At 41.9% G+C, this 22,035-nt stretch overlaps 1 protein-coding gene across 2 annotated transcripts in view; it reads right to left on the reverse strand.

Annotated features, from left to right (window-relative positions):
* Positions 1–22,035, reverse strand: part of tnrc18 (trinucleotide repeat containing 18) — a 71,140-nt gene that overhangs the window by 43,396 nt on the left and 5,709 nt on the right. The window contains exon 3 of one of the 2 annotated variants that reach the window (XM_074696737.1): positions 2,169–2,315. In XM_074696737.1, coding sequence (XP_074552838.1) covers positions 2,169–2,315 — 147 coding nt within the window. The remainder of the gene's footprint in view (positions 1–2,168; positions 2,316–22,035) is intronic. The other variant, XM_074696738.1, reaches the window with a different exon arrangement.

Here is a 22,035-nt window from a genome sequence, read left to right on the forward strand (position 1 = left end):
GTCTGATCACGCTGACAATCTGTGGTTATCAGGCATCACAGTAAAAAAAAACTATCAATGTTAAGTTAGTTAAGTTGATAGTTCTAATTTTGAACAATAGAAATGTTTGGGTTTAATTAAAATCAAAGCTTCACAATTTTGGTTTGACACTAAATGGTCAAATGTTGGCAATCAATGATAAAGTTTATGTAATCAGTCATTTTAATTATAGTGTTGCATCATTACTTGATATAATTACAAACAAACATTACAGTATAACAGTAAGACCCATAAGATAATTGTGGGGGCAAAAAAGCACCTTACCTGAATTTAACCAGTTTTAATTTTAAAACATGATTAGATCATACAGATGGCTATAATCCTCTACAAACTATCATACCCAAAGGTCAGCACATCGTTCCACATTTCAGTGATTAAACTATCAAAATTGTTTTGTATTTCTTTCTTGCCTCAGGTGAAATGTTGCTGATTGTGTTCAGTGACTACATAATATCATCTTAAATCGATCGAAGGTCCCTGAATCGTATCGTATCGTATCGTATCATATCGTATCGTATCGTATCGTATCTAATCGTATCTAATCAAATCGTATCGGGACAGACTTTGTGATATCGGCAAATATCATATCGTTGTCCAAAGAATCGATATCGTATCATATCGTCATGAAACTGGTGATTTACACCCCTAGTTCATCGTCAATAATTGTGGGACAATATATTGTATATATACCGTCCAGCAAAATTTATCGGCCCAGGCCCAGCCCTGATCACTAACTGTTAGCCCTGGGGCCTGTACTAAGAAGCTGGATTAGCTCTTAGAGAGATAACTTCCAGGATACGTTTCGGGTTTTCCGCACTACGAATGTGGATCTCTTTTTTTATCCAGACACGTTGCCCTGGTTAACGCCAAACCTGGTCTGGAGCAGGTTAAATTCCAGGATAAGAGCTCATGGGGTGTGACAGACCGCCCGCTAACCAATCGGTTATCTCGGTTGGGCATAAAAGACCGCACAGTCACCAATTTGCTCAGCCGGAGTGAAGTCCTCCGGCGCTGGACCACCCCCTGTCTTTTTGGCAAACAATGTCTTACTGATCATCATAACTGAGACATTGTCAGGGAAAAGTAGAAATGTGTGCACTGACCACTTTGAAGGATGTTTTTATATTTATTTCTTATTTGCTCCCATGTCCTTTTTTCCCCACTGCTATTGCATCTACAATACAAACTGCCTATAATGAGCGTTTTCCTTGGGATTTGTAGTAAAGTGGACTCTTTCTAATTATGAGGTCGGATATGATGCTGATCACACACACACTGACTGACAACATGAATGAATAAGGACCTAACTGCCCGTGTCGTCACATGATGAGATAGGTCTATTAATATCAGCATTTTGGAAATTTACGCATTCAAAGAGTCATGTTGCTCCTGGCCTGGATAATCCTGCTGTACTCCTTGTATTTTTGCAGGATTATTTGCTGCTCCTCCGCCCTAAAGTAGGCTGCTCTCTTCTCCATTGTAGAAAATGCTCAGGGGCCGCTAACCACGCCCATTTTAAGTGTGTGCGCAGAAGCCAGTTCACTTATCAAGTTGATAACGAGCCTCGCAGTACAGCAGATCTGGATGACGGAGATCCGGTGAAGTTCAGCGAGTTGTTGCAGAGTTATCCTGGATGACTTCATCCAGTTTAGTAGTACAGGCCCCTGATCTCTGACTATTAACCCAAATCACTTACTGTAAACATTACATGTTTGACTAACTATTACCTCTGATCACTAACTATAAGTCCTTATCACTGACTGTTAGCCCTGATCATTCATTGTTAGCCCTGTTTCACTCCCAGTGAAAAAGTTAGTGTAGAGCCCTGCAGTAATGCACCTTCAGTGAGTTGCCAACCGCAAAATAATCCCACAGAAAGGAAGACAAATAAACTGTAGAGAAACTAACACAGTAATGACGCAGCACAGTGCATCAATTATGAAAAATCGTTGCTGATGATTTTACTTATCAATTTTTATTGATTTTATCGATTCGTCGTTGCAGCCCTAAAACAAACCACATCACAGCTGCTCAGTCAGGTGATGTATACAAATCACAGCTGATTATTCAGGGGATGTAAACAAACCACTGCTGATCAGTCAGTTGATAAAAACAGACCACAGTTTTACCTTTACCTTCGTGTGTGTGGGACGCCCAGAGCTGAGCCATCTGCAGACTACTTGGGTTGGACGATCTGTATGTGGGGTCAGAGGCCAAGGAGGAGGGGCCTGGGTAACCTGACAGGAAGGGGGAGGACCCTGTTGGGAAGGCATTACCTGGAGAGGAATAATGATAGCCAGTCAGTCACCAGGGCCACAGCTTACCTCAATAATCAATTGAGTGTGTGTGTGTGTGTGTGTGTGTGTGTGTGTGTGTGTGTGTGTGTGTGTGTGTGTGTGTGTGTGTGTGAAGCTAGGATATTATCAGAAGACAAACCCAAAAACAATACAATCAAAACAGACCCCAAGCTCAAAGACTAAAGTCACTAGAGTCCTTTCGGCATGACCAACATTATCCAGGTAGCTGATTTATAGAAATAAAAGTAACATTATCTCCAAATTTAGTTTATATTTTCAAAGTGTGATATAAACTAATATAATATTATCAGCCAGTTGAATAAATTTGAATAAATTATTTTACTGGAACTAACAATATGTAACTGCATAAAGTTTGGTTTAAAATAAAAGGTTTGATCAACTTTACCTGATTGAGATTTCTCTTTTTGCTTTCAAATTTTAAAAATCCAACTAAAAGGTCTGCTTTAACCATTATACTGATGTCATTTTATGCATCAAAGGGTTGGATTTACTATTAATGTAGTGATTTAGAGGAGAAATCAGAGTATCGAGATGTATATCGTGTATCGAGATATAGCCTAAAAATATCAAGATATTGGATTTTGGCCATATCGTGCAGCCCTACTTGCAACTTTTTGGGAGTTTGGAGTCTGACGTTAAAGCGTGTTTTGATCGCCTGAATGGGCAGGGTGTGCTATCGTGAGCCCCTCCCCCTATCCAAAACACAGAGACAGTCCTCACTTGCAGCAGATGAAATCACGCAAGTGTGTGTCTCATCATGGTCACTTCTAGAGGAGGGTTGATATTTAGACATTTAAAAAACAAGAATGGACAGAAGAAAGTTAATGTGTGTGTGTGTGTGTGTGTGTGTGTGTGTGTGTGTGTGTGTGTGTGTGTGTGTGTGTGTGTGTGTTAGTGTAACATCAATGCAGCTGACTCTGCGTGTGCTGACGCAGTCTGTTGTTACATTATGACATAATTTCACATAATACAGAGCCACTGTACGCCATCAACACATGCAATCACACACGCAATCAAATGCCTTGATCAGACCATGTTAAGCGTTAACTCAAAAAAAACATTTAACCTGCAATATGCTCTTAAATAAGCCTCACCTTTTCAATAGGACACATCTTCACTCACACTCTCCTACTCACTCCTGTGACACTGATGCTGGAGGACAGCATGCCAAAAAAGCACATTTTGGCTGTCTCAACTTCATTGCAAAGCACCTACAATTTGCCTTTCATAAATTTTTACTCATTCTTTTTTCAGTTTTCTGAGTGTGCTGAGAGGAAAATCTCAAATGCATGGCTCTCTCAACAACAACCAACGGAAGAGGCGAGGAAAAGAGAGAGATCTCTCTTTTCCTCCTCCTCCGTTTGGTTGTTGTTGAGAGAGATGATGACCAAAGAAAATGTGCTTAGATTCATGCTTGCGCACAGATTCACACATCTGGATATATTTGTGCATTCCAACGTTTTCTGGATTTGAGCCAAGTTTGAGTAAGAAATCCACGCAAGTCTTTGTACATGAGGCCCCTGAGCTGTAGTGCACACAAAGCCCTGAGTCACAGAGCTGTGTGGTGTCGACACAGTTCAAATAAGTGACAAGTAGTTTTCTAACATTAATTATGATGGAAATCTAAAGGAGACACAAAAGTGTTGCATCCGCAAAGGAGCTGAAATAACACAATTTTTTTTTTTTAGCATGTAAAAAGTTTGCTTTTCAGTGTCAATACACACAGTGTAGGAAAAACTACAGTGTGCTGAGCATGAAAACAAAAGATGGATGTTAGAGTCTGGTGGGATTATTTGACCTGCTCATTACAGTATGACATTAACTATTTTCTGGGTTTATATTTAGTGAAATTGTACTTAAGAATAATAAATGTGTTCATATTCCCTCCAGAACTTGATTCTGCATGAAATCTATAAAACTCTTTGTGTGAACCTTTTGTGTGTGTGTGTGTGTGTGTGTGTGTGTGTGTGTGTGTGTGTGTGTGTGTGTGTGTGTGTGTGTGTGTGTGTGTGTGTGTGTGTTTTTCCTCTGCTCTTCAAACACTGTGGAGGTGGATCTCTCCACACTCAGTTTACTTTCATAGATTTATTGGTATCTATACACTCTGCTCTTGTGTGTGTGTGTGTGTGTGTGTGTGTGTGTGTGTGTGTGTGTGTGTGTGTGTGTGTGTGTGTGTGTGTGTAGTACAGAATGTACAGAATGGAAGAATGTGGTGGAGGTGGAGGAGGATGAGATGGCTCGTCCGAACTGATGATGGGACTGAAACATTTTACCTGAGACTGAAAAAGTAAAAAACACAACAGAGTGATGGGAACATCACAGGAGTGTGTACGTGTGCGCATCTCAGAAAACCTGTGTGTGAAGACAGCAGGTGTTGTTTTGACCAACTCCTCTGTAGCAGCCAATGAAATATCACTCCCTCTCTTTTACAAACACACACACACACACACACACACACACACACACACACACACACACACACACACACACACACACACACGCGCGCGTACACGATAGTTGCATGGTAACAGGTTCTCTGGTTCTCTCCCTCTCTCTCTCTCTCTCTCTCTCTCTCTCTTAATTCAGAAAAAGCTTTATTGGCATGACATACATATGTTTACAGCCCCCCCAGAGTTCTGCTTTCATTAGAACACCAGACTCCTGTACAGAAGAACTGGCTCCATCGCACGCTTTAAAATCTTCATCCAGATTTGGATGGAGGGCTGGTTAGGTGTTCCTTCTGTAGGTGGGCAGCTCAGGCTGCTTTACTCATCCACAGAGACAATGGTTTACAGGAAGCTTCTCTTTTAAGCTTTTTGGAGGACCATAGATGAAACAATGTAGGGCTGCAGGATATTGGCCACTTTGGGGTTGGACCACCTTTTGCCTTCAGAACAGCCTTAATCCTTTGTGGCATAGATTCAACAGGGATAGAACGCTTTATAAAAAAAATAAAATAAAAAAACGTTCGGTTTCCCTCACTCAGTTTGGTTCGTAATTTTTTTTTTTTGTCCAACAACTCAGTTTGAAGTGAGTAGCTCTGATCATACGCATGCGCAACGCGAGAAGGATACGGCAGAACAGTTGTGTGGGAAGGCGTGTGTAATGTACATAACGAGTGGAGAAGGCTGAGTTAGAGGATGTACCTGTGGCATTAAGTTGTTCTGCTGCCCGGGAGCACTTCGATTAGATTTCAGACCCCTCTGGCGAGTGTTTTTAAAGAACGAAAATTCTTGCGACTAGGGCTGGGGGATATATCGAGTATACTCAATGTATCGCAGGTTTTTGCAGGCAAGATGTATAAAACGGCTATATCGCAATCATCCAGTATAAACAGAAAACTAAATGTTTTCAGTTGTCAGAAAGTAAATCTCTTAGATGATTCGCTCGTTTCACTCTCTGCTGCTCAGCCGGTGATCCTCTCACAGTGAGCACCATACTGCCCCGCCCACCCAGAAAAATTCTCCAGTGCATGCGTGTATTTTGTGAACAGTTCCATTCCTATTCAACCAGGTACTGGAAAAATTCTGGAGAGTTTGGTCCATATTGACATGACAGCATCACGCAGTTGCTGCAGATTTGTCGGCTGAACATCCATGATGAGGCCATTTAAGTACAGTGAACTCATTGTCATGTTTAAGAAAACAGTTTTAGATGATTCAAGCCTAACACAGCTCGTTATCCTGCTGGAAGTAGCCACCAGAAGATGGGTACACTGTGCTCATAAAGGGATGGACATGGTCAGCAACAATACTCAGGTAGGCTGTGAACTTTAAACCATGCTCAGTTGGTACTAAGGGGCCCAAAGTGAACCATGAAGATCTCCTTCACACCATTACACCACCAGCAGCCTGAACCGTTGATACAAAGCAGAATAGATCCATGCTTTCATATTGTTGATGCCAAATTCTGACCCAACCATCCAAATGTTGCTGCAGAAAACCAAACTAATCAGACCAGGCAAAGCTTTTCCAATCTTCTATTGTCCAGTTTTGGTGAGCATGTTAGTTGGGTCATTTTGGAACGAAATGTGACCGCGGTGAGCGAAGGTACATTTTTCAATGGATTTGTCATCTAGTAGGGCTAAAAAACAAATTTTGCTGGGGTGTATTTTTTAAAATGGCAAGGAAAATTTTTAAGAGGCCAAAATCCAAAGTATGTGTGAATTGTAGCCTCACTTTTCTGTTCTTAGCTGACAGGAGGGTCACCCGGTGTGGTCTTTTGCTGCTGTAGCCCATCTGCCTCAAGGTTTGATGTGTTGTGCGTTCAGAGATGCTCTTCTGCATACCTCTGTTGTAACAAGTGGTTATTTGAGTTACTGTTGCCTTTCTATCAGCTCGAACCAGTCTGTCCATTCTCCTCTGACCTCTGGAATCAACAAAACATTTTGGCCCACAGGACTGCTGCTCACTGGATATTTTCTCTGTTTGGGACCATTCTCTGTAAACCCTTGAGATGGTTGTGTGTGAAAATACCACTAGATCAGTAGTTTCTAAAATATTTAGACTAGCCCATCTGGCACCAACAACCACGTCACGTTCAAAGTCTCTTAAATCACCGTTCTTTCTTATTCTGATTCTCGGTTTGAACTGCAGCAGATCGTCTTGGCTATCTCTACATGCCTAAATGCATTGTGTTGCTACCAGGTGATAGACTGGTTTGAAATTTGTATTAACAAGCAGTTGGACAGTAGCTAGTGGGAGTATAGTGCAATATTTTTTTAAGATTACTGCTTCACTCTGTTCAGCTGAATTCTCTTTGAAATTATGAGAACACACCAGGGCTCGAGACTGCGACCAAAATGGTCGCACGTGCGACCATTTTTTCAGCGTGTGCAAGTAAAGATTTCACATGGTCGCATTCATGCGACTGCAATTCTCCCTCTCTTTCTCTGGCTCAGTCAGTCTCCTCCACCTGAGCTCTCTCCTGTTCTGAAGAGAGCGCCGTCGCGTACACACGCAGTGGGTATACGCATCACACACCAAAGACAGACAGAACTTCACAACGACATGCGTTTCACTATTTTGGAGTCAGCCTTCTTTCTATAGTCATACAATTCACACTGCTCTAAACTTGCCTTATTGAAGAAGATGCTACGTTAGAGCATGTTGGAGCTTATGTTAGATGTAGAGATCAGGGCAACCACATGATGAAACAACTTTTTAAACCAGTACAAGAGTGACTCGTGACATGTCGTGTCAACACGAAAACAAAAAACAAACAAACAAAAAAAAAAACGCAAAAAAGAAAACAGCTGAGGCTCTGATAGACTCTTTCTTAACATGTGCTGCACATTTATCTGTCTCTCTCTATGAGGTGTCCTGCAGCATCTTTGGATCAAACTAACTAAAAGAGAGGGGGGTGGATGGTTTTTGAGTTTCAATATAACGCCCAAGTACAGGACTTGCTCTGACCTAGAAAAATATTAGAGATCACAGGAGCATACTTAAAGTTGGGGGATAATCAGGAGAAATCACAAGCCAGGAGACCAGTGGGGGAAAGAGTTTTAAAAAATGGGAGACTCCCTCCATATTCAGGAGTGTTGGCAGCCTGCCAGCACTCTCGATCGGTAAAAGTGAGTTCATGTATGACACAGACTGACAAAGACAAAAACTAAAGACATTTTATCCATCATTTTAGGTTATTTTAGTAAATTCACTGAAGAATTTTAGTTAGTTTTATTTTTTAATTTTAATTTCAATAAAAATGTTTTGTTAACCAAAATAACCCTGCATGTTTTGTTGTCTTCCTTTAAAGTTACATAAAACAAATAACCTGTTTTGTCAACTAGTGCTTGTTGCAAACTTCATATATACAATAAAATATTTAGCTAAATCATAGCTCGAGTTTTTTTGTGAAATAAACAGAGATAAATCCTACTGTTAATTCAAACATCTACCATTATGTAATGTAAGGCTATAATACAGCGTTTGAACGTTGTGTAAGTTGCTCATTGTGTTTACATTTTTATTTTTTTTCATACTTACTGTGTTTTAAGTTTGACTTACTTATTTAAGGTGTTTACAGTTTGACTTCTTTATTTATTATTGTGTTTACAGCTTGTTCTTATTCATCATTGGTTTACACTACAGTTCTTATGTTGACAGTTTTATAATTAAAGTTCCTTGTTTTAATTTAATAGAGTTCTGTCTCTGTCTTGAATCATATGGGTATTATAATGATTTGTGCTTATATACAGAATATATCCTGTGTATATCAATGAATTTATTATATATATATCTGCCGAAATATCTAATATCGGCTTTTATTTGCCCCCAGTATTGATATCGGCATCGTCCCCCAAAATCCCATATTAGTGGGGCTCTACATAAAATCAAATGATGCCATGTTTAGGTACCTCAATGCATCCTTGTGACTGTGAGTAAGTGTAGATGATTTTCCAAACTGGACATGAACACAGCATTGCAAGGTAACATACAGAGAAATAAATATGTTAAATTGAAAAAGTATTGCACACATCTGGAAGCCACTGGCTTTCACCCCAAAAGTGTCAAATCTAGCACCTTTAGTGATTTTAACTATAAGCAAACTGTCGGATTGTCAAAAAACAGCAGGTGTGAGATGACAGATGGTCAAGGAGGTGCTCCAGCTGTACAAGTATTGCGTAATGTGATTGGGCATAGACAGGCAATAAAACTCAACTGAAAGGCTCAAACATACATTTTAAGCTCCAGACAGATCTCTTGTTTTCATATGGTAAATGGTAAATGGACTTGAGCTTATATAGCGCTTTTCTAGTCATGGACCACTCAAAGCTGCTTTACACCACAGGTCACACTTACCCATCCACACCCATTCGCTCTCACATTCACACACTGATGGATCCAACCTTTACTATGACAGCTATCCATCAGTACATCTAACACAGTCACGCCCTTTCATACCCATTCACACACCACTGACGCAGCAGTGGGAGCAACTAGGGGTTAAGTGTCTTGCCCAAGGACACATCGCCATGTGTCGCCCAGAGCTGGGCTTGAACCTACAACCTTCCGATTACCGACCAAGCGCATTCTCCGACTGCACCACCAACGCCCACATAACCTTGGGCTATGTATATTGTTCTTGTGTACATTGTGACGATAATACTGAAACAATATTTAGTGCAGCCCTAAAACGATCAGTTCACAAGATGCTGTCACGAACAGAACCAGCAACATCCCATCTCCTCCATGATGTCCCCTCAGCCAGCTGATCACCTCAGAGCTCACATCAACCACCGCTCTGAGAGGTCCTCACAGACACGTCTTCAGGCTGTAACTCTCCTCTTAGGGCTCCAGCCACCAACAGGAAGCTTATGTTATATGTGTGTGTGTCTGTGTGTGTGTTTGTGAAAATAGGAGCGTGTGAGTCTGGGTTTTCCCTGTGATGCTCTGCTTGGTTACTATGTTTGTGTACCTATAAATCAATATTTTGAGTCTTTGTATTCAAGACACAGTGTTATCCTGTGTGTGTTTGAGAGACTTGACTTGAGAGAGAGTACAAGGTTGGTTGGGCTACAGAAAACCACACACACAAACACACACACACACACACACACACACACACACACACACACACACACACACACACACACACACTAGGGTTGTCAAAAGTATCGATACTTAAAAAAGTATCGATACTAAAATGTTGTATCCGGATACAATACTCACTTTCAAAAGTATCGATACTACCCCCCACCCCCCACCCCCGATGCCAGGCCGCTGACGCTGCGTTCCTCTCTCTCTGCCTCCTCACACACACACGAGAGCAGGCACCCTCCCCGTGAAGCACTCTATAAGAAAACAGCATGGCTAGTGCTGCTGCAGGCGGGCCAAATCAAGCAGTTTTGGTCAAAAAAGAAAAAGGTAAAAGTGTTGTTTGGGGGTATTTTGCCTTCGAGGCTAACGAGCTTGGAAAACCGAAGGACACAAATAATTGTTAGCCATTAGCCACAACGAGCGATTAAAGGATGACGTAACGTTAATGATTATAAACAGGGCTGCCAACTGTCACGCATTCGACGTGAGACTCACACATTTGGATGGTTTCACCCGCACTCATGCCACACCTCCGATTTCTCACGCTCAAGTCAAAGGCACAGGAGCACAGAGGACGCAGTGGTCGTGTTGTGTAATATACAAGATACGCAGGTATGCACCCTATACCCACTAGAAACCCCCAAGAAATACCATATAACCACTATAAAACATAATAATTATAGGATGGTTGTGTAACTTATACTTTCACTTTCCGTGTACGCGCGCTCCTCTTTGTGCCGGCGTGCGTAAAGGCGCAGATAGACACGCATCCCGGCAGACAGTGAGAGATCGTCAGTCACTTTGTGTGATTTTACATTTCAAACTGTCTTGATAGCTCATGAGCACATTTTAAATGAACACAGAGACTTAAAAAAGACGAGTCAACCTTTTGATGAATCAAAATGCAGCATTGATCATCAGTCCATCTGAGCTGCTGTTTTCACTCACTCACTGTTTTCTAAATGATAAATTCATCCTGAGGTTCCCTGGGTCACATATTGTTCATGATGTGAGCAATCTTTTAAGGATCAAGCTTCAAATACAATCTACTAGTGCAGTGGTTCTCAACCTGTGGCTGGAGGCCCATAAGTGGGTCTCAGGGCTGTTTTTAGTGGACAGTGCATGAATCAGGCAAAATTTGGTAAAAATGTCTTTATTTTATTTATTTTTTGCACTACCTCAGGCCTGAAACTTTCTTTTTACACAACAGTTTGTTGTGTGTGTGGTACTGTTAATTGTTACATGTTGCAACAGAGGTTATATTTGCATTTTTTTGTTAATAAAAATGTTTCTTTTGAATATTAGGTTCTTTCTTTTTCATCCTTGTGGTATCGAAAATAGTATCGAGTATCGGTATCGAGTTGAAAATTTTAGTATCGTGACAACCCTAACACACACACACACACACACACACACACACACACACACACACACACACACACACACACACACACACACACACACACACACACACACACACACGTTACACAGGCGCGTGATAGGTGTGTGTGTGATCAATGAGAAAAAGTGTGTTGTATGTTGTTGCATGTCAACATACCTGAATCATTAGCTCATTCACTGTGTTTCAGATTCCTCCCTATAAGTCAAACAACATTCAAAGGTCACACACACACACACACACACACACACACACACACACACACACACACACACACACACACACACAAACATTGGTTATCCTTGATGAAGTAAGCCCCAAGTCGGTTGAACAAAAGCTGGTCAAGTTTATCCCAGACTAGTTACCATGGTGATTTTTTCTCTGCAGCTAGCCTGCTGCAGACCAGGCTAACTACCAGGATAAGACTCTGCTCTCTGTAGAAATCGAAATAGAAATAGAAAATACTTTATTTATCTCCGAGGGGAAATTCAGGAGTCACAGGAGCAATCAATAAAAAAAAAGTAAGAAAGTGTATTGAAAGTGCAAAGAGGTCCATAAGAAAATAGATGACGACATCCCGTCCACCACTCGTCCACCTCTCTCTAGCCCAGCCAGTCTCCACCTCCACAGGGTCCAGGACTGAGCCTCCCCAGCAGTATGTTCAGTCTCTGTTTCCTGGATCCTGTCTGCCCGCAGCAGACAAAGCTCCTCCAATGTAGTGCTGCACGATTTGGGGAAAAGGTGCGATTTGCGATTAGGTGGACAATATTGCGAATGCGATTGTGCTTGCGATTTAATAAAAAAAGTTGTGTCATGGTGAGTCTACAGACTTGCTTGGTTATCATGGAGAAAAATCTAAATTGCATGTGCTGACATTGCGATTGCGATATCCTCTTTTGCGATTACGTAATTGCATGTGCTGACATTGCGATTGCGATAATCGTGCAGCCCTACTCTAATGTGGCACCAGCATTCGATGTCAGCTCCGTCAGCCACGTCCGTGAACAGCACGATGCCGCTGGGCTAGCATGGCTAGCTCATCCATCCCACCAGAGATAAATCCCACGTTCCCGACAACGATGGATGGAAGGACATGTCCACGCTGTCACCTCCCAGCTCACACCCGAGAACCAGCACGTCGTCCTCACCTCCTCCTCCTCAGCTCGTGGGAAATCATCAAGCCTTACACTAGTTAGCATTGACATGCTACAGGCTGCTAACAGCTAATTTCACATGTAAACAATGCAGCCATGGTTACATGTAGGATCTCCAGACAAACACAGGAGAAAAGTAGTAAAAATATCACTGAAGACACCAAAAGTTTGGTGTCCATGACCAACAATGGACCATACAAAGTAATGATCCACTCCAAATACAAAGATGACGAAAAAGAGACGAAAAAAAATTACAAGAAACAGACAAAGACAAGAGAGCTACTGCAACAGGCAGCTACTTGGGCAGCGCCTAGCAACGGAGTTAGTGCAGTGCTGTCACAGCACAGTGTTGGTGACATTACTGCCAAAGGGAGACGCATTGTGGGGCATTTCAGGCACTCACCCTTAGCATATGCAAGACTTCAGAGTGTACAAAAACAACTTGGCCAGCCCACCAAAAGACTGCAACAAGATGTCAGCACAAGGTGGAATAGCACCTACTATATGCTCCACAGTCTCCTTGAGCAAAAATGATCATTGGGCGTGTACACAGATACTTTGAGCTACCTGCTACCTTCACAGCATTTGAATGGGAATTGATTGAAAACATACAACTCCTGGAACCATTTGAAGAGCTGACGAAAGAAATAAGCTCATCAACTGCGTCTGCTGCAGATGTTATACCATCTGTTATGGTTTAAAAGTGTCTCCTTGCCAAAGAAGCTGCAGCAGATCATGGTGTGAAGACAACTAAGGCCACGTTGCTGGAAGCTGTTACCAAAAGATTTGCCGACATTGAAAAGCAACCCCTCTACAGTTTAGCGACCATCATAGATCCACGGTGAGAAAACTATCATCAAATAACAATAAATAGTCATTTATATATACAACGTCAGTGGTTTAATTCTTTAGAGATGCAATTTTAATTAATTTTTGTTTTCCAAGGTACAAAGACAGATTTTACTCCGAAGGACTCAAGACCAAAACACACAAACTGCTTCTTGATCTGATGACCGAGGCCACTCACAAAAGCCCAAACCAAGAACCTGCAGCTAACCACACAGGTGAGCCAGCAGAGAAAGTTCCACGACCAGGATCCTTGTCCTCAATGTTTGGTGAAATCTTGGCAGAAGAAACCACGCAGCAGGCTAATGCCAACATTACAGTACCATCAGGGATGATCATGTACCTCTCAGAGCCACCAATTTCTTGAAGTTCATCACCATTGGAGTACTGGAAAGTAATAAGGAAGGCTTTCCAGACCTTGCTAGACTAGCAAGAGCTTACCTGTCTGCACCCTGCACAAGTGTGGAAAGTGAGCGCTTATTTAGCGCTGCATCCAACATTGTTGACAAACACAGGAATAGACTCATGCCTGAAAAAAGCAGAGATGCTCCTCTTTATTAAAAAGAACCTCCCCACAATGCTAATCAACAAGCAAGAGACAGTAAGCATTCAAAATGCCATTAAACTTTTGTGTTTTTCCCTGTTTCAAAACAAATGCACTTTAATTTCACTTTTGCTGTTTTCTGTTTTGAGGTCTTTAAGATCGTGCTAATGTTGTTTAAGTAAAAAATGTGCCGTTTATTTTATTTATGAACCGACCCATGATATTGTTTCTCTGGTGAATCATTAGAAAGGTAAACACAGGATTTTTTTTCTTTGACAATGCACAACAGATTTTGCTCATGCACAAAACATTCAGCCATGGTCTGTGATATTTTTGATTTTTGGAACTTATAGTTTCATTAGAATGAACCCTGCATTTGACTTGAATGTATCCTTTTTTACTTGACATTATATAAGTTAAGCAATGCTGTGAGATATATAGTGCATTTGTTACTTGAATTTGCACTATTTAGCCTGTTGAAAACCTTAATATCTGTTAAATGTTGTATTAATGGTTCCAGGTAAATTGAAATTTTTCAGTTGTCCTTTTGACTGAGAAACTGCTGCATTGTGCCAGCTGTTTCTGTGTTGTTTCCCTTTAAAGAAGGAAGTAAAACATGTTATTGTCTAAATTGAGGGCGTTTCGTGCTTTTTTTTCCAGATCATGTAGCTGGTACCACTCATCATATCTAAATCAAAAATTTACACCCAATGTGATTGGTATCGGTGATCAGCAGTGATCAGCTGTCATTGCTGATCGGTATCAGAATCAGCAGTATCTAACCTGATCGGAGCATCCCTACTTGTGGCTTATCCTCTCCTTCTCTGTCTCTCACTGGGTTTCCATTACACCTTCTCACAAAATAAAAGCGATATTTCTGCAGTTTCTATAAAGTACAATTGCGCCTTGCCGGTGTTTCCATTACGACTAGAATCACGCACAACTTGAGTAAAGTAAGGTGTAAATTCTGTCCAGGCACTGCACTGAGGATGATGAGGATTCATGAACATTACAGTTTTTATTCACTGGTCAAACTGTGATCATGCTAACTCAAAATAAGCACAAACAAAACACTGAATGAAAATCATCATCTTCAGCTCACATACTCTCACACTGAGTGAGATCTTACTCACACACACCTCCGCCCCTCCCTCCTGCTGCTCTCTGACCCACTCACAGCCGTCATGATGCTTTCATACTGACGGTCAAAAACACAAACATCTGCACTGAGCACAGAACTAACAGCAGAGCTGTTACAGTATGAACGCCAGAGTACGTTTGTGACACGTACGTGCAGGTGAGGGAGGTGCGTTGTTATTATAACGTGACATGTTTTAGCGATAAAGGTGTTTCTATTGCATATTTTGTGATAAACTTCTCTGAAAAATCACCTCATGAGAGCATAAAAAACTTTTTATTCAAATTTGAGTGGTTTTGCGAAATTTTGGTGTCTCCATTATTAATTATTTCCGACGTTTAAGTTGCAGAAAAAAATAAATGAACCTTATTTACTGTAGTGAAAAGATATTCATTTGATTCGAACCAGAAGCCAGAATAATCTGTGTATGGTTTGGTCTTTCGTTATTCTGTTTCAAAACAAAATTTAAAAAACGTTACGCATGAAGTGAGCCATTGTAAAATTACTTATTGCTATAATTATATTCTGTTTTTCCTAAATACAGCCTCTTTACGGATGAGAGAGCGCTGTGGGAGAAAAATTAAGGCGCAAAGCCATTACACATGAAATGAGTCATAGCTTGCGGAACAGGTGAAAAAGAGGGAAGGATAAAAAACTTCATCTTCTCTGATGTTTCTTGGTTTATCTGAGAACAGATCAGACAGTAGCAGACTGTGCACTGACTGTCTCATTGAAACACACGGGAGTGCACAAATGCGTGCGGATAAGATGGTGTGGATCGTCAGCGATCTGCTCCTTTAAAAAAAAAAAAAAAAGCTCAGGAACATTTCTGTATAAACCTTCACTGTGAGTTATCTGTCTAATTTTTGTATAGAGATGTTCACATTTAAAATCAAAATATCACACAAACAATTTTGACACAATCTTTTATTGTTTTTCGTTTTTCCATTATTCCGTTATTCGGTTTTGGTTTTGAAACAGAAAAACAAAAAAACAAGTCAGTTTTTTTCGTTTTTTTGATTTTGTTTTGAAACAGAATAACGAAAGAACGAACCATACACAGATTCAGAGTCCTTTAAGATAGATCGATAGACAGACAGACAGACAGACAGGAACTTCATTAATCCCTGGGGAAGCTTACCACAGGAAATTCAGATTCCAGCAGCAGTTGCACTAAAGAATAGAACCAGCACACAAGTAGAAAAAAATACATAGGATACAAACTCAAGTTATATACAATGATTTTGCTAAATATTTTATTGTATATATGAAGTTTGCAACAAGCACTAGTTGAAAAAACAGGTTATTTGTTTTATGTAACTTTAAAGGAAGACAAAACATGCAGGGTTATTTTGGTTGACAAAACATTTTTATTGAAATTGATAAAAAAGGAGGCTTTTCATAAAAAATAACTAAAATTCTTCAGTGAAATTACTAAAATAACCTAAGATGATGAATAAAATGTCTTTAGTTTTTGTCTTTGTCAGTCTGTGTCATACATGAACTCACTTTTACCGATCAAGAGTGCTGGCAGGCTGCCAACACTCCTGAATATGGAGAGAGTCTCCCATCTTTGAACTCTTTCCCCCACTGGTCTCCTGGCTTGTGATTTCTCCCGATTATCCCCAACTTTAAGTATGCTCTTGTGATCTCTAATATTTTTCTAGGTCAGAGCAAGTCCTGTACTTGGGCGTTATATCAAAACTCAAAAACCATCCACCCCCCAAGTCTATCAGAGCCTCAGCTGTTTTCTTTTTTGCGTTTTTTATTTCTTTTTTTTTTCGTGTTGACACGACATGTTATGAGTCACTCTTGTACTGCTTTAAAAAGTTGGTTGCCCTGATCTCTTACATCTAACATAAGCTTCGACATGCTCCAACGTAACATCCTCTTCAATAAGGAAAGTTTAAAGCAGTGTGAATCTTATCACTATAAGAAGAAGGCTGACTCTAAAATAGTGAAACGCTTGTCGTTGTGAAGTTCTGTGTCTTCAGTGTGTGATGCGTATACCCACTGCGCGTGTACATGGCGGCGCTCTCTCTTCAGAACCATAGACTGTATAAAACAATTCAAAACAGGAGAGAGTTCAGGTAGAGGAGACTGACTGAGCCAGTTGATGTGTAGGGGTGGAATGTCTGTTTTAGTCCTCCAAAAGTCAGTAATCAGCTCCTTGGTCTTAGCTGTGTTGAGGAGCAGGTTGTTATCTCTACACCACCCAGTCAGCTGCTCCACCTCAGCTCTGTATGCAGACTCATCCCCCCCAGAGATGAGCCCTACTACTGTGGTGTCATCGGCAAACTTGATGATGGTGTTACTGGGGTGTGCAGAGGTACAGTCAGATGTGTAGAGGGTGTAGAGCAGAGGGCTCAGCACGCAGCCCTGGGGGGAGCCGATGCTGAGGCTGACAAACCCGGATGTGTGGTCTCCTACCCTCACCCTCTGCCTGCGGTCAGACAGGAAGCTGTAGATCCACATACAGATAGAATGTGGAAGTCCAAAGTCTACCAGTTTACCCACCAGTTTGGGAGGAAGGATGGTGTTAAATGCGGAGCTGTAGTCCATTAAGAGCATCTGCATGTAGGCCCCCTGCTCCAGGTGGGACAGTGACAAGTGAATTGCTGTGGCTACTGCATCCTCTGTTGATCTGTTTGACCTGTAGGCGAACTGGTGGGGGTCGAGACTATCAGGGAGGAGTAAGGTGATGTGACCACGTACCAGTTTCTAATAGCACTTCTTCACCACCGGAGTGAGAGCTACAGGCCGGTAGTCATTGAGGCTGGGGATGTGTTGCTTCTTGGGCAGGGGGACGATGGTGGAGGACTTCAGGCACGGTGGAACGATGGATTGGGACAGGGACTGGTTAAGAGTCTGGTGAACACTCCAGCCAGCTGGTCAGCGCAGTCTCTCAGCACCCGTCCAGAGACACCGTCAGGTCCATCCGCCCTTAAGGGTTGACCGCCTCACATTGTGCTCCTCCAGTGTGAGGCTGGAGCTGCTCTGGACTGCAGGGTGTGGTGTAGCTGCCTCTGGAGATCCTGTCTCGAAGTGGGAAAAGAAGCTGTTCAGCTCCTCTGCCAGTGAGGCTCCTCCCTCAGCAGCTCCGGTGTTGGCCCTGTAGTTTGTAAAGTGCTGGACCCCCGCCACACCTGTCTGCTGTTGTTACTCTCCAGGTGGTCCTCGATCCTCCTCCTGTAGTCTCTCTTGGCCTCTCTAATGCCCCTCTTCAGGTTGGCTCTGGCTGCACTGTACACAGCGCTGCCACCAGCCCTGAAGGCAGTGTTTCTGTCTTTAAACAGCCGCTGAGCCTTCTGTGTCATCCAGGGCTTCCTGTTTGGGGTATGACGGCCCTCCCACTAGGGCCTGCTGTAGTGTGTTTGTCTTTCCCGGGTTCTGTGTCTTGTCTTATCTGTTGCAGGTTGCTGGTGGGCGGGGTTTCAGCGCATCTGGGAGTACCTGGCCAGTCTCCCAGGTGGATTTAAGCCGTGGCTGATCACCTGCTTTCTGTCTTTCTCATTCCCTCCAGGCGCTCTGAGCGGCAGCATGCTTTTCGTTTGGCCCTCTTTGTGTTTTAGTTTTGCACTTGGACAACATGCCACACACACACATTAACTTCACCCACACCAGACATACTGATCTACTGACGCACACACCCCATCATTATCTTGATCATTTAAACTTTTGCACGTTTTAAATAAATATTTGTTAAATTTAAGTTGATCATGTGCTCACCCTTTATTTTTGTTGCAACCTATGAGCCAGGTTGTGAAAGGGGAACACCTGGTAGGTCTTGTCCACTGTGATGTTGTCTGTGCAGTTTTTGATGTAGCACAGAACACTGTCTGTGAACACCTCCAGGTCTGGGTGTTCAAAAATGTCCCAGTTTGTTCTTTCAAAGCAGTCCTATAACTGCTCAGAGGCATCATCAGGCCAGGTTGTGATCAAGAGGCAACCTCTGGGCCCTGTTCTACGAAGCAGGATTACTGCCTAGCGAGGTAGCTTTGAGGATAGGTTTCAGATTCCCTGTTCTACGACACGGGATCACTCTTCAGCGAGGCGAGTCTCCATGGCAACGTCCGCTGAAAGGCTAACCTGCTCCGGGGCAGGTTAGGTTCCAGATTGAACTCGCGGACTATAAAAACCCCGCCCACTGAGCAATGAGCCCTCACGAAAAAATGGCTCGTCCGTTCTTAGAGGATCACGTGGACATCGGAGCCCGACCCACTCTGTTTTTCGGATGACCACCTTTATGAAAGTTACCGCTTTTCCAGGAAGGGGTTGGTAGTACATGACACTTTCTACAGGTAATTAAAAGGAATGAAGAACTCTCATTGCTGTAATAAGATCTTCAATGCCAACACTTCTGTTCCATGACAATATTTTATTGCCCGTATTAAAATTGTGACAGGTATTCATGTGGGGCTCATGTGGGCTACATATCACACAAAAAATGTAAACACGATAGGAATAAACAAATGAATAAATTCATCTAAGACATAAATTAGGTATGTTGCATGTTACAGTAAAAGTGCATGTTGAACAGTGCAATTTCAGGACTACACTAGAGTTTGCACTACACCACTACACTTACGCATTTAGACTGTCAGCAATTTTCTGCCAGCACTCCTTCCGTGCTTTAGCAGCGGCGACGGTGCTGCTTTTAACGTTAATTACATTGTTCACCTCATCATACTTCATGATCACCTCCTGCTCCTCCTGTGTGAAGTATGCGGTCCTTCTCTCTCCGGCCTGCTCTGACGCTCCAGACTGCTCCATGTTCGCGATTGGTCAGATGCAGCGAGCTCTGCCTTATATGTGTGCACACGCTCATTGCTTAGCTGGATCCACTTATCAGGTTGATAACTAACGTCGAAAAACCGTGTTGGGTTAGGGTTAGGGTTAGGGTTACCAATATGGCCGCTATAGCTGATGTGCTTCATTTTCAGGGTTCCCACGCATCCTGGAAAACCTGGAAAACCTGGAAAATGATCAACCAGTTTTCCAGTCATGGAAAACGTATGGAAAATGAGAAAAAACGTAAAATGTCCTGGAAAAGCTTGAATGGTCCTGGAAAATTATTTAGCTTTCCCCTGTCCCTCTGCGCATAGCCTAAATGTCTTTTCTCAGCTGGCAAAATTGAGCTGCAGTGTTTCTCTGCCTCCAGCCGTCAAGCCGGCACAGTCCCCCACGTGTTGTGCCAGCCAATCATTCTTGCATGTTTCCTTAGCGCAGTCCTAAAAACACATTACTGACTAAATCAAATGCATTTCGGAAAAGTGTGACTGAGAAAAAGAAAGAGCTGCAAACTCTAGCAAAAACATTGGAAAACCTGCAGGAGAGTCTGAAACAGATTCAACAACTGAACTATTTTTGGAGGAACATTCTTTTAATTGCATTGGCTTGTTTTATGTTAACATTTTTACACTGCAAGTTCATATTAAATTTAGAAGTATTTTGGCCATATTTTTTTGAAGGCAATTTGGCAATGATTTTTTTATGGAAATGCAGGTATAAGATGTTCAAAAGCAACTGCATTAAACAGAGATGAAAAAAAGGAAACAGTTTTTGGTGATTATTAAAAAACAAACATATTCTGTAGAGAAAGTACAGGAAAGGAGGGGGGAGAAAATGAAAAGCTGAGTTGAGAATTGCTTAAACCAAAATTGTAACTTAAGTTGTTTATGTGTCACTGGAAGCTGTGGGTGTGATTGCCCTATTCTACTATATGTATGAATGTAAGAGATTATTTGAAATGTATGATAGCAGCCATAGACTGCACATCTTGTAAACAAACATCTTGTACAAAATGTATGGTCCAACCTTAGAAAAGCACACTGCAAAGTGTGCGTGTGTCCGGGGGAGGGGGGTTAAAATCGTCCTGGAAAATTATAGGAAATGTCCTGGAAAATAATCTCTAGAAAAGAGTGGGGACCCTGATTTTCTGTTTCAGTAACAGACGGGTAACGTTGGTGAGACTATGTCCATGTTTTATACAGTCTATAGTTGTGATCCTCTCTCTGGTGCTAGGGGCAGTTTTCCAAAGGGGGGTGTATGCAGGGATCATGAGCAAGGACATGTGGCCAGACTGGCCCAGGTGTGCTAGCTGTTTAACCTTGTAGCCTAGTTTGATATTGGAGTACACCTTGTCCAGTGTATTAGCTCAGAAACCTGGGTAGCACCGTTTTAAGGTCCACATGATTGAAGTCCCCTGCTATGCTGCTTCGGGGTGTCTTCTCTGCTGCTTGCTAATGCTGCTGTGGAGTAGTTCGTTAGCCGCACTAGCATTGGCAGGGAGGGGTGGGATGTACACAACAGTCACAAACAACGCCGTTAACTCCCGGGGAAGGTTGATGGGCCTGCATTCAACAGTCATATTTTCCAGTTCCGTGGAGCAGTGGCTGTCTACAGTCACTGTGTCAGTACAACAGTTGTTAATGTAAAACACACACCTACTCCTCAGCACCTTCAGTTCATGCCTACTCCTTTCTGTTGGTGTCACTTGCAAGACTAACTTTTCCTCCTCCAAAACGTCAGATTTCCTCTGGATATGACCTACTTACTACAGGGGTTCCGCTTCAAGTAAATGATAGTGGTGCATTGCCACGGCAAAATAAAAGCTGCCACGTCTTCAGAACTGTGATCTTTCACGGCATTTCTCCTTCATATTGCAATAATGGTATTATATCACAGTTTTTCAACATGTAAAAAAGGGAAGTCTTTTAAAACATGATTCTGACTCTGTTCTGTGCTATAAGTGTGCACATCCTACCTAGCAGGCGGAAAATATCTTATACTGTAATAGAAAAAGACCTTTGCCCACAATGTGCTTTTGGAAGAGAAGCTTTTCCCATTTCAAGCTTGAAGTGCACTGTACTGGTGAGCAATCTGAGAAATAAAAAATACTTTCAGAAAAAAATAGCTTTTGCATTTTTTTAAAAAGGGGAGAGCAATTAACTAATAACATTTTAGATGCCAATAAATTTGTTAAAATTAACATTTCTAGTTTTTCGTTCCTTGAGTTTTCCTAAATTAATGTTCTGTGTGTTTTCTGAAGCCTGT

This window comes from Halichoeres trimaculatus, unplaced genomic scaffold (genome assembly GCF_033239565.1).
Source record: "Halichoeres trimaculatus isolate MK-OKI-2021-1 unplaced genomic scaffold, fHalTri1.1 fHalTri1_scaffold_20, whole genome shotgun sequence".
Lineage (NCBI taxonomy): Eukaryota > Metazoa > Chordata > Actinopteri > Labriformes > Labridae > Halichoeres > Halichoeres trimaculatus.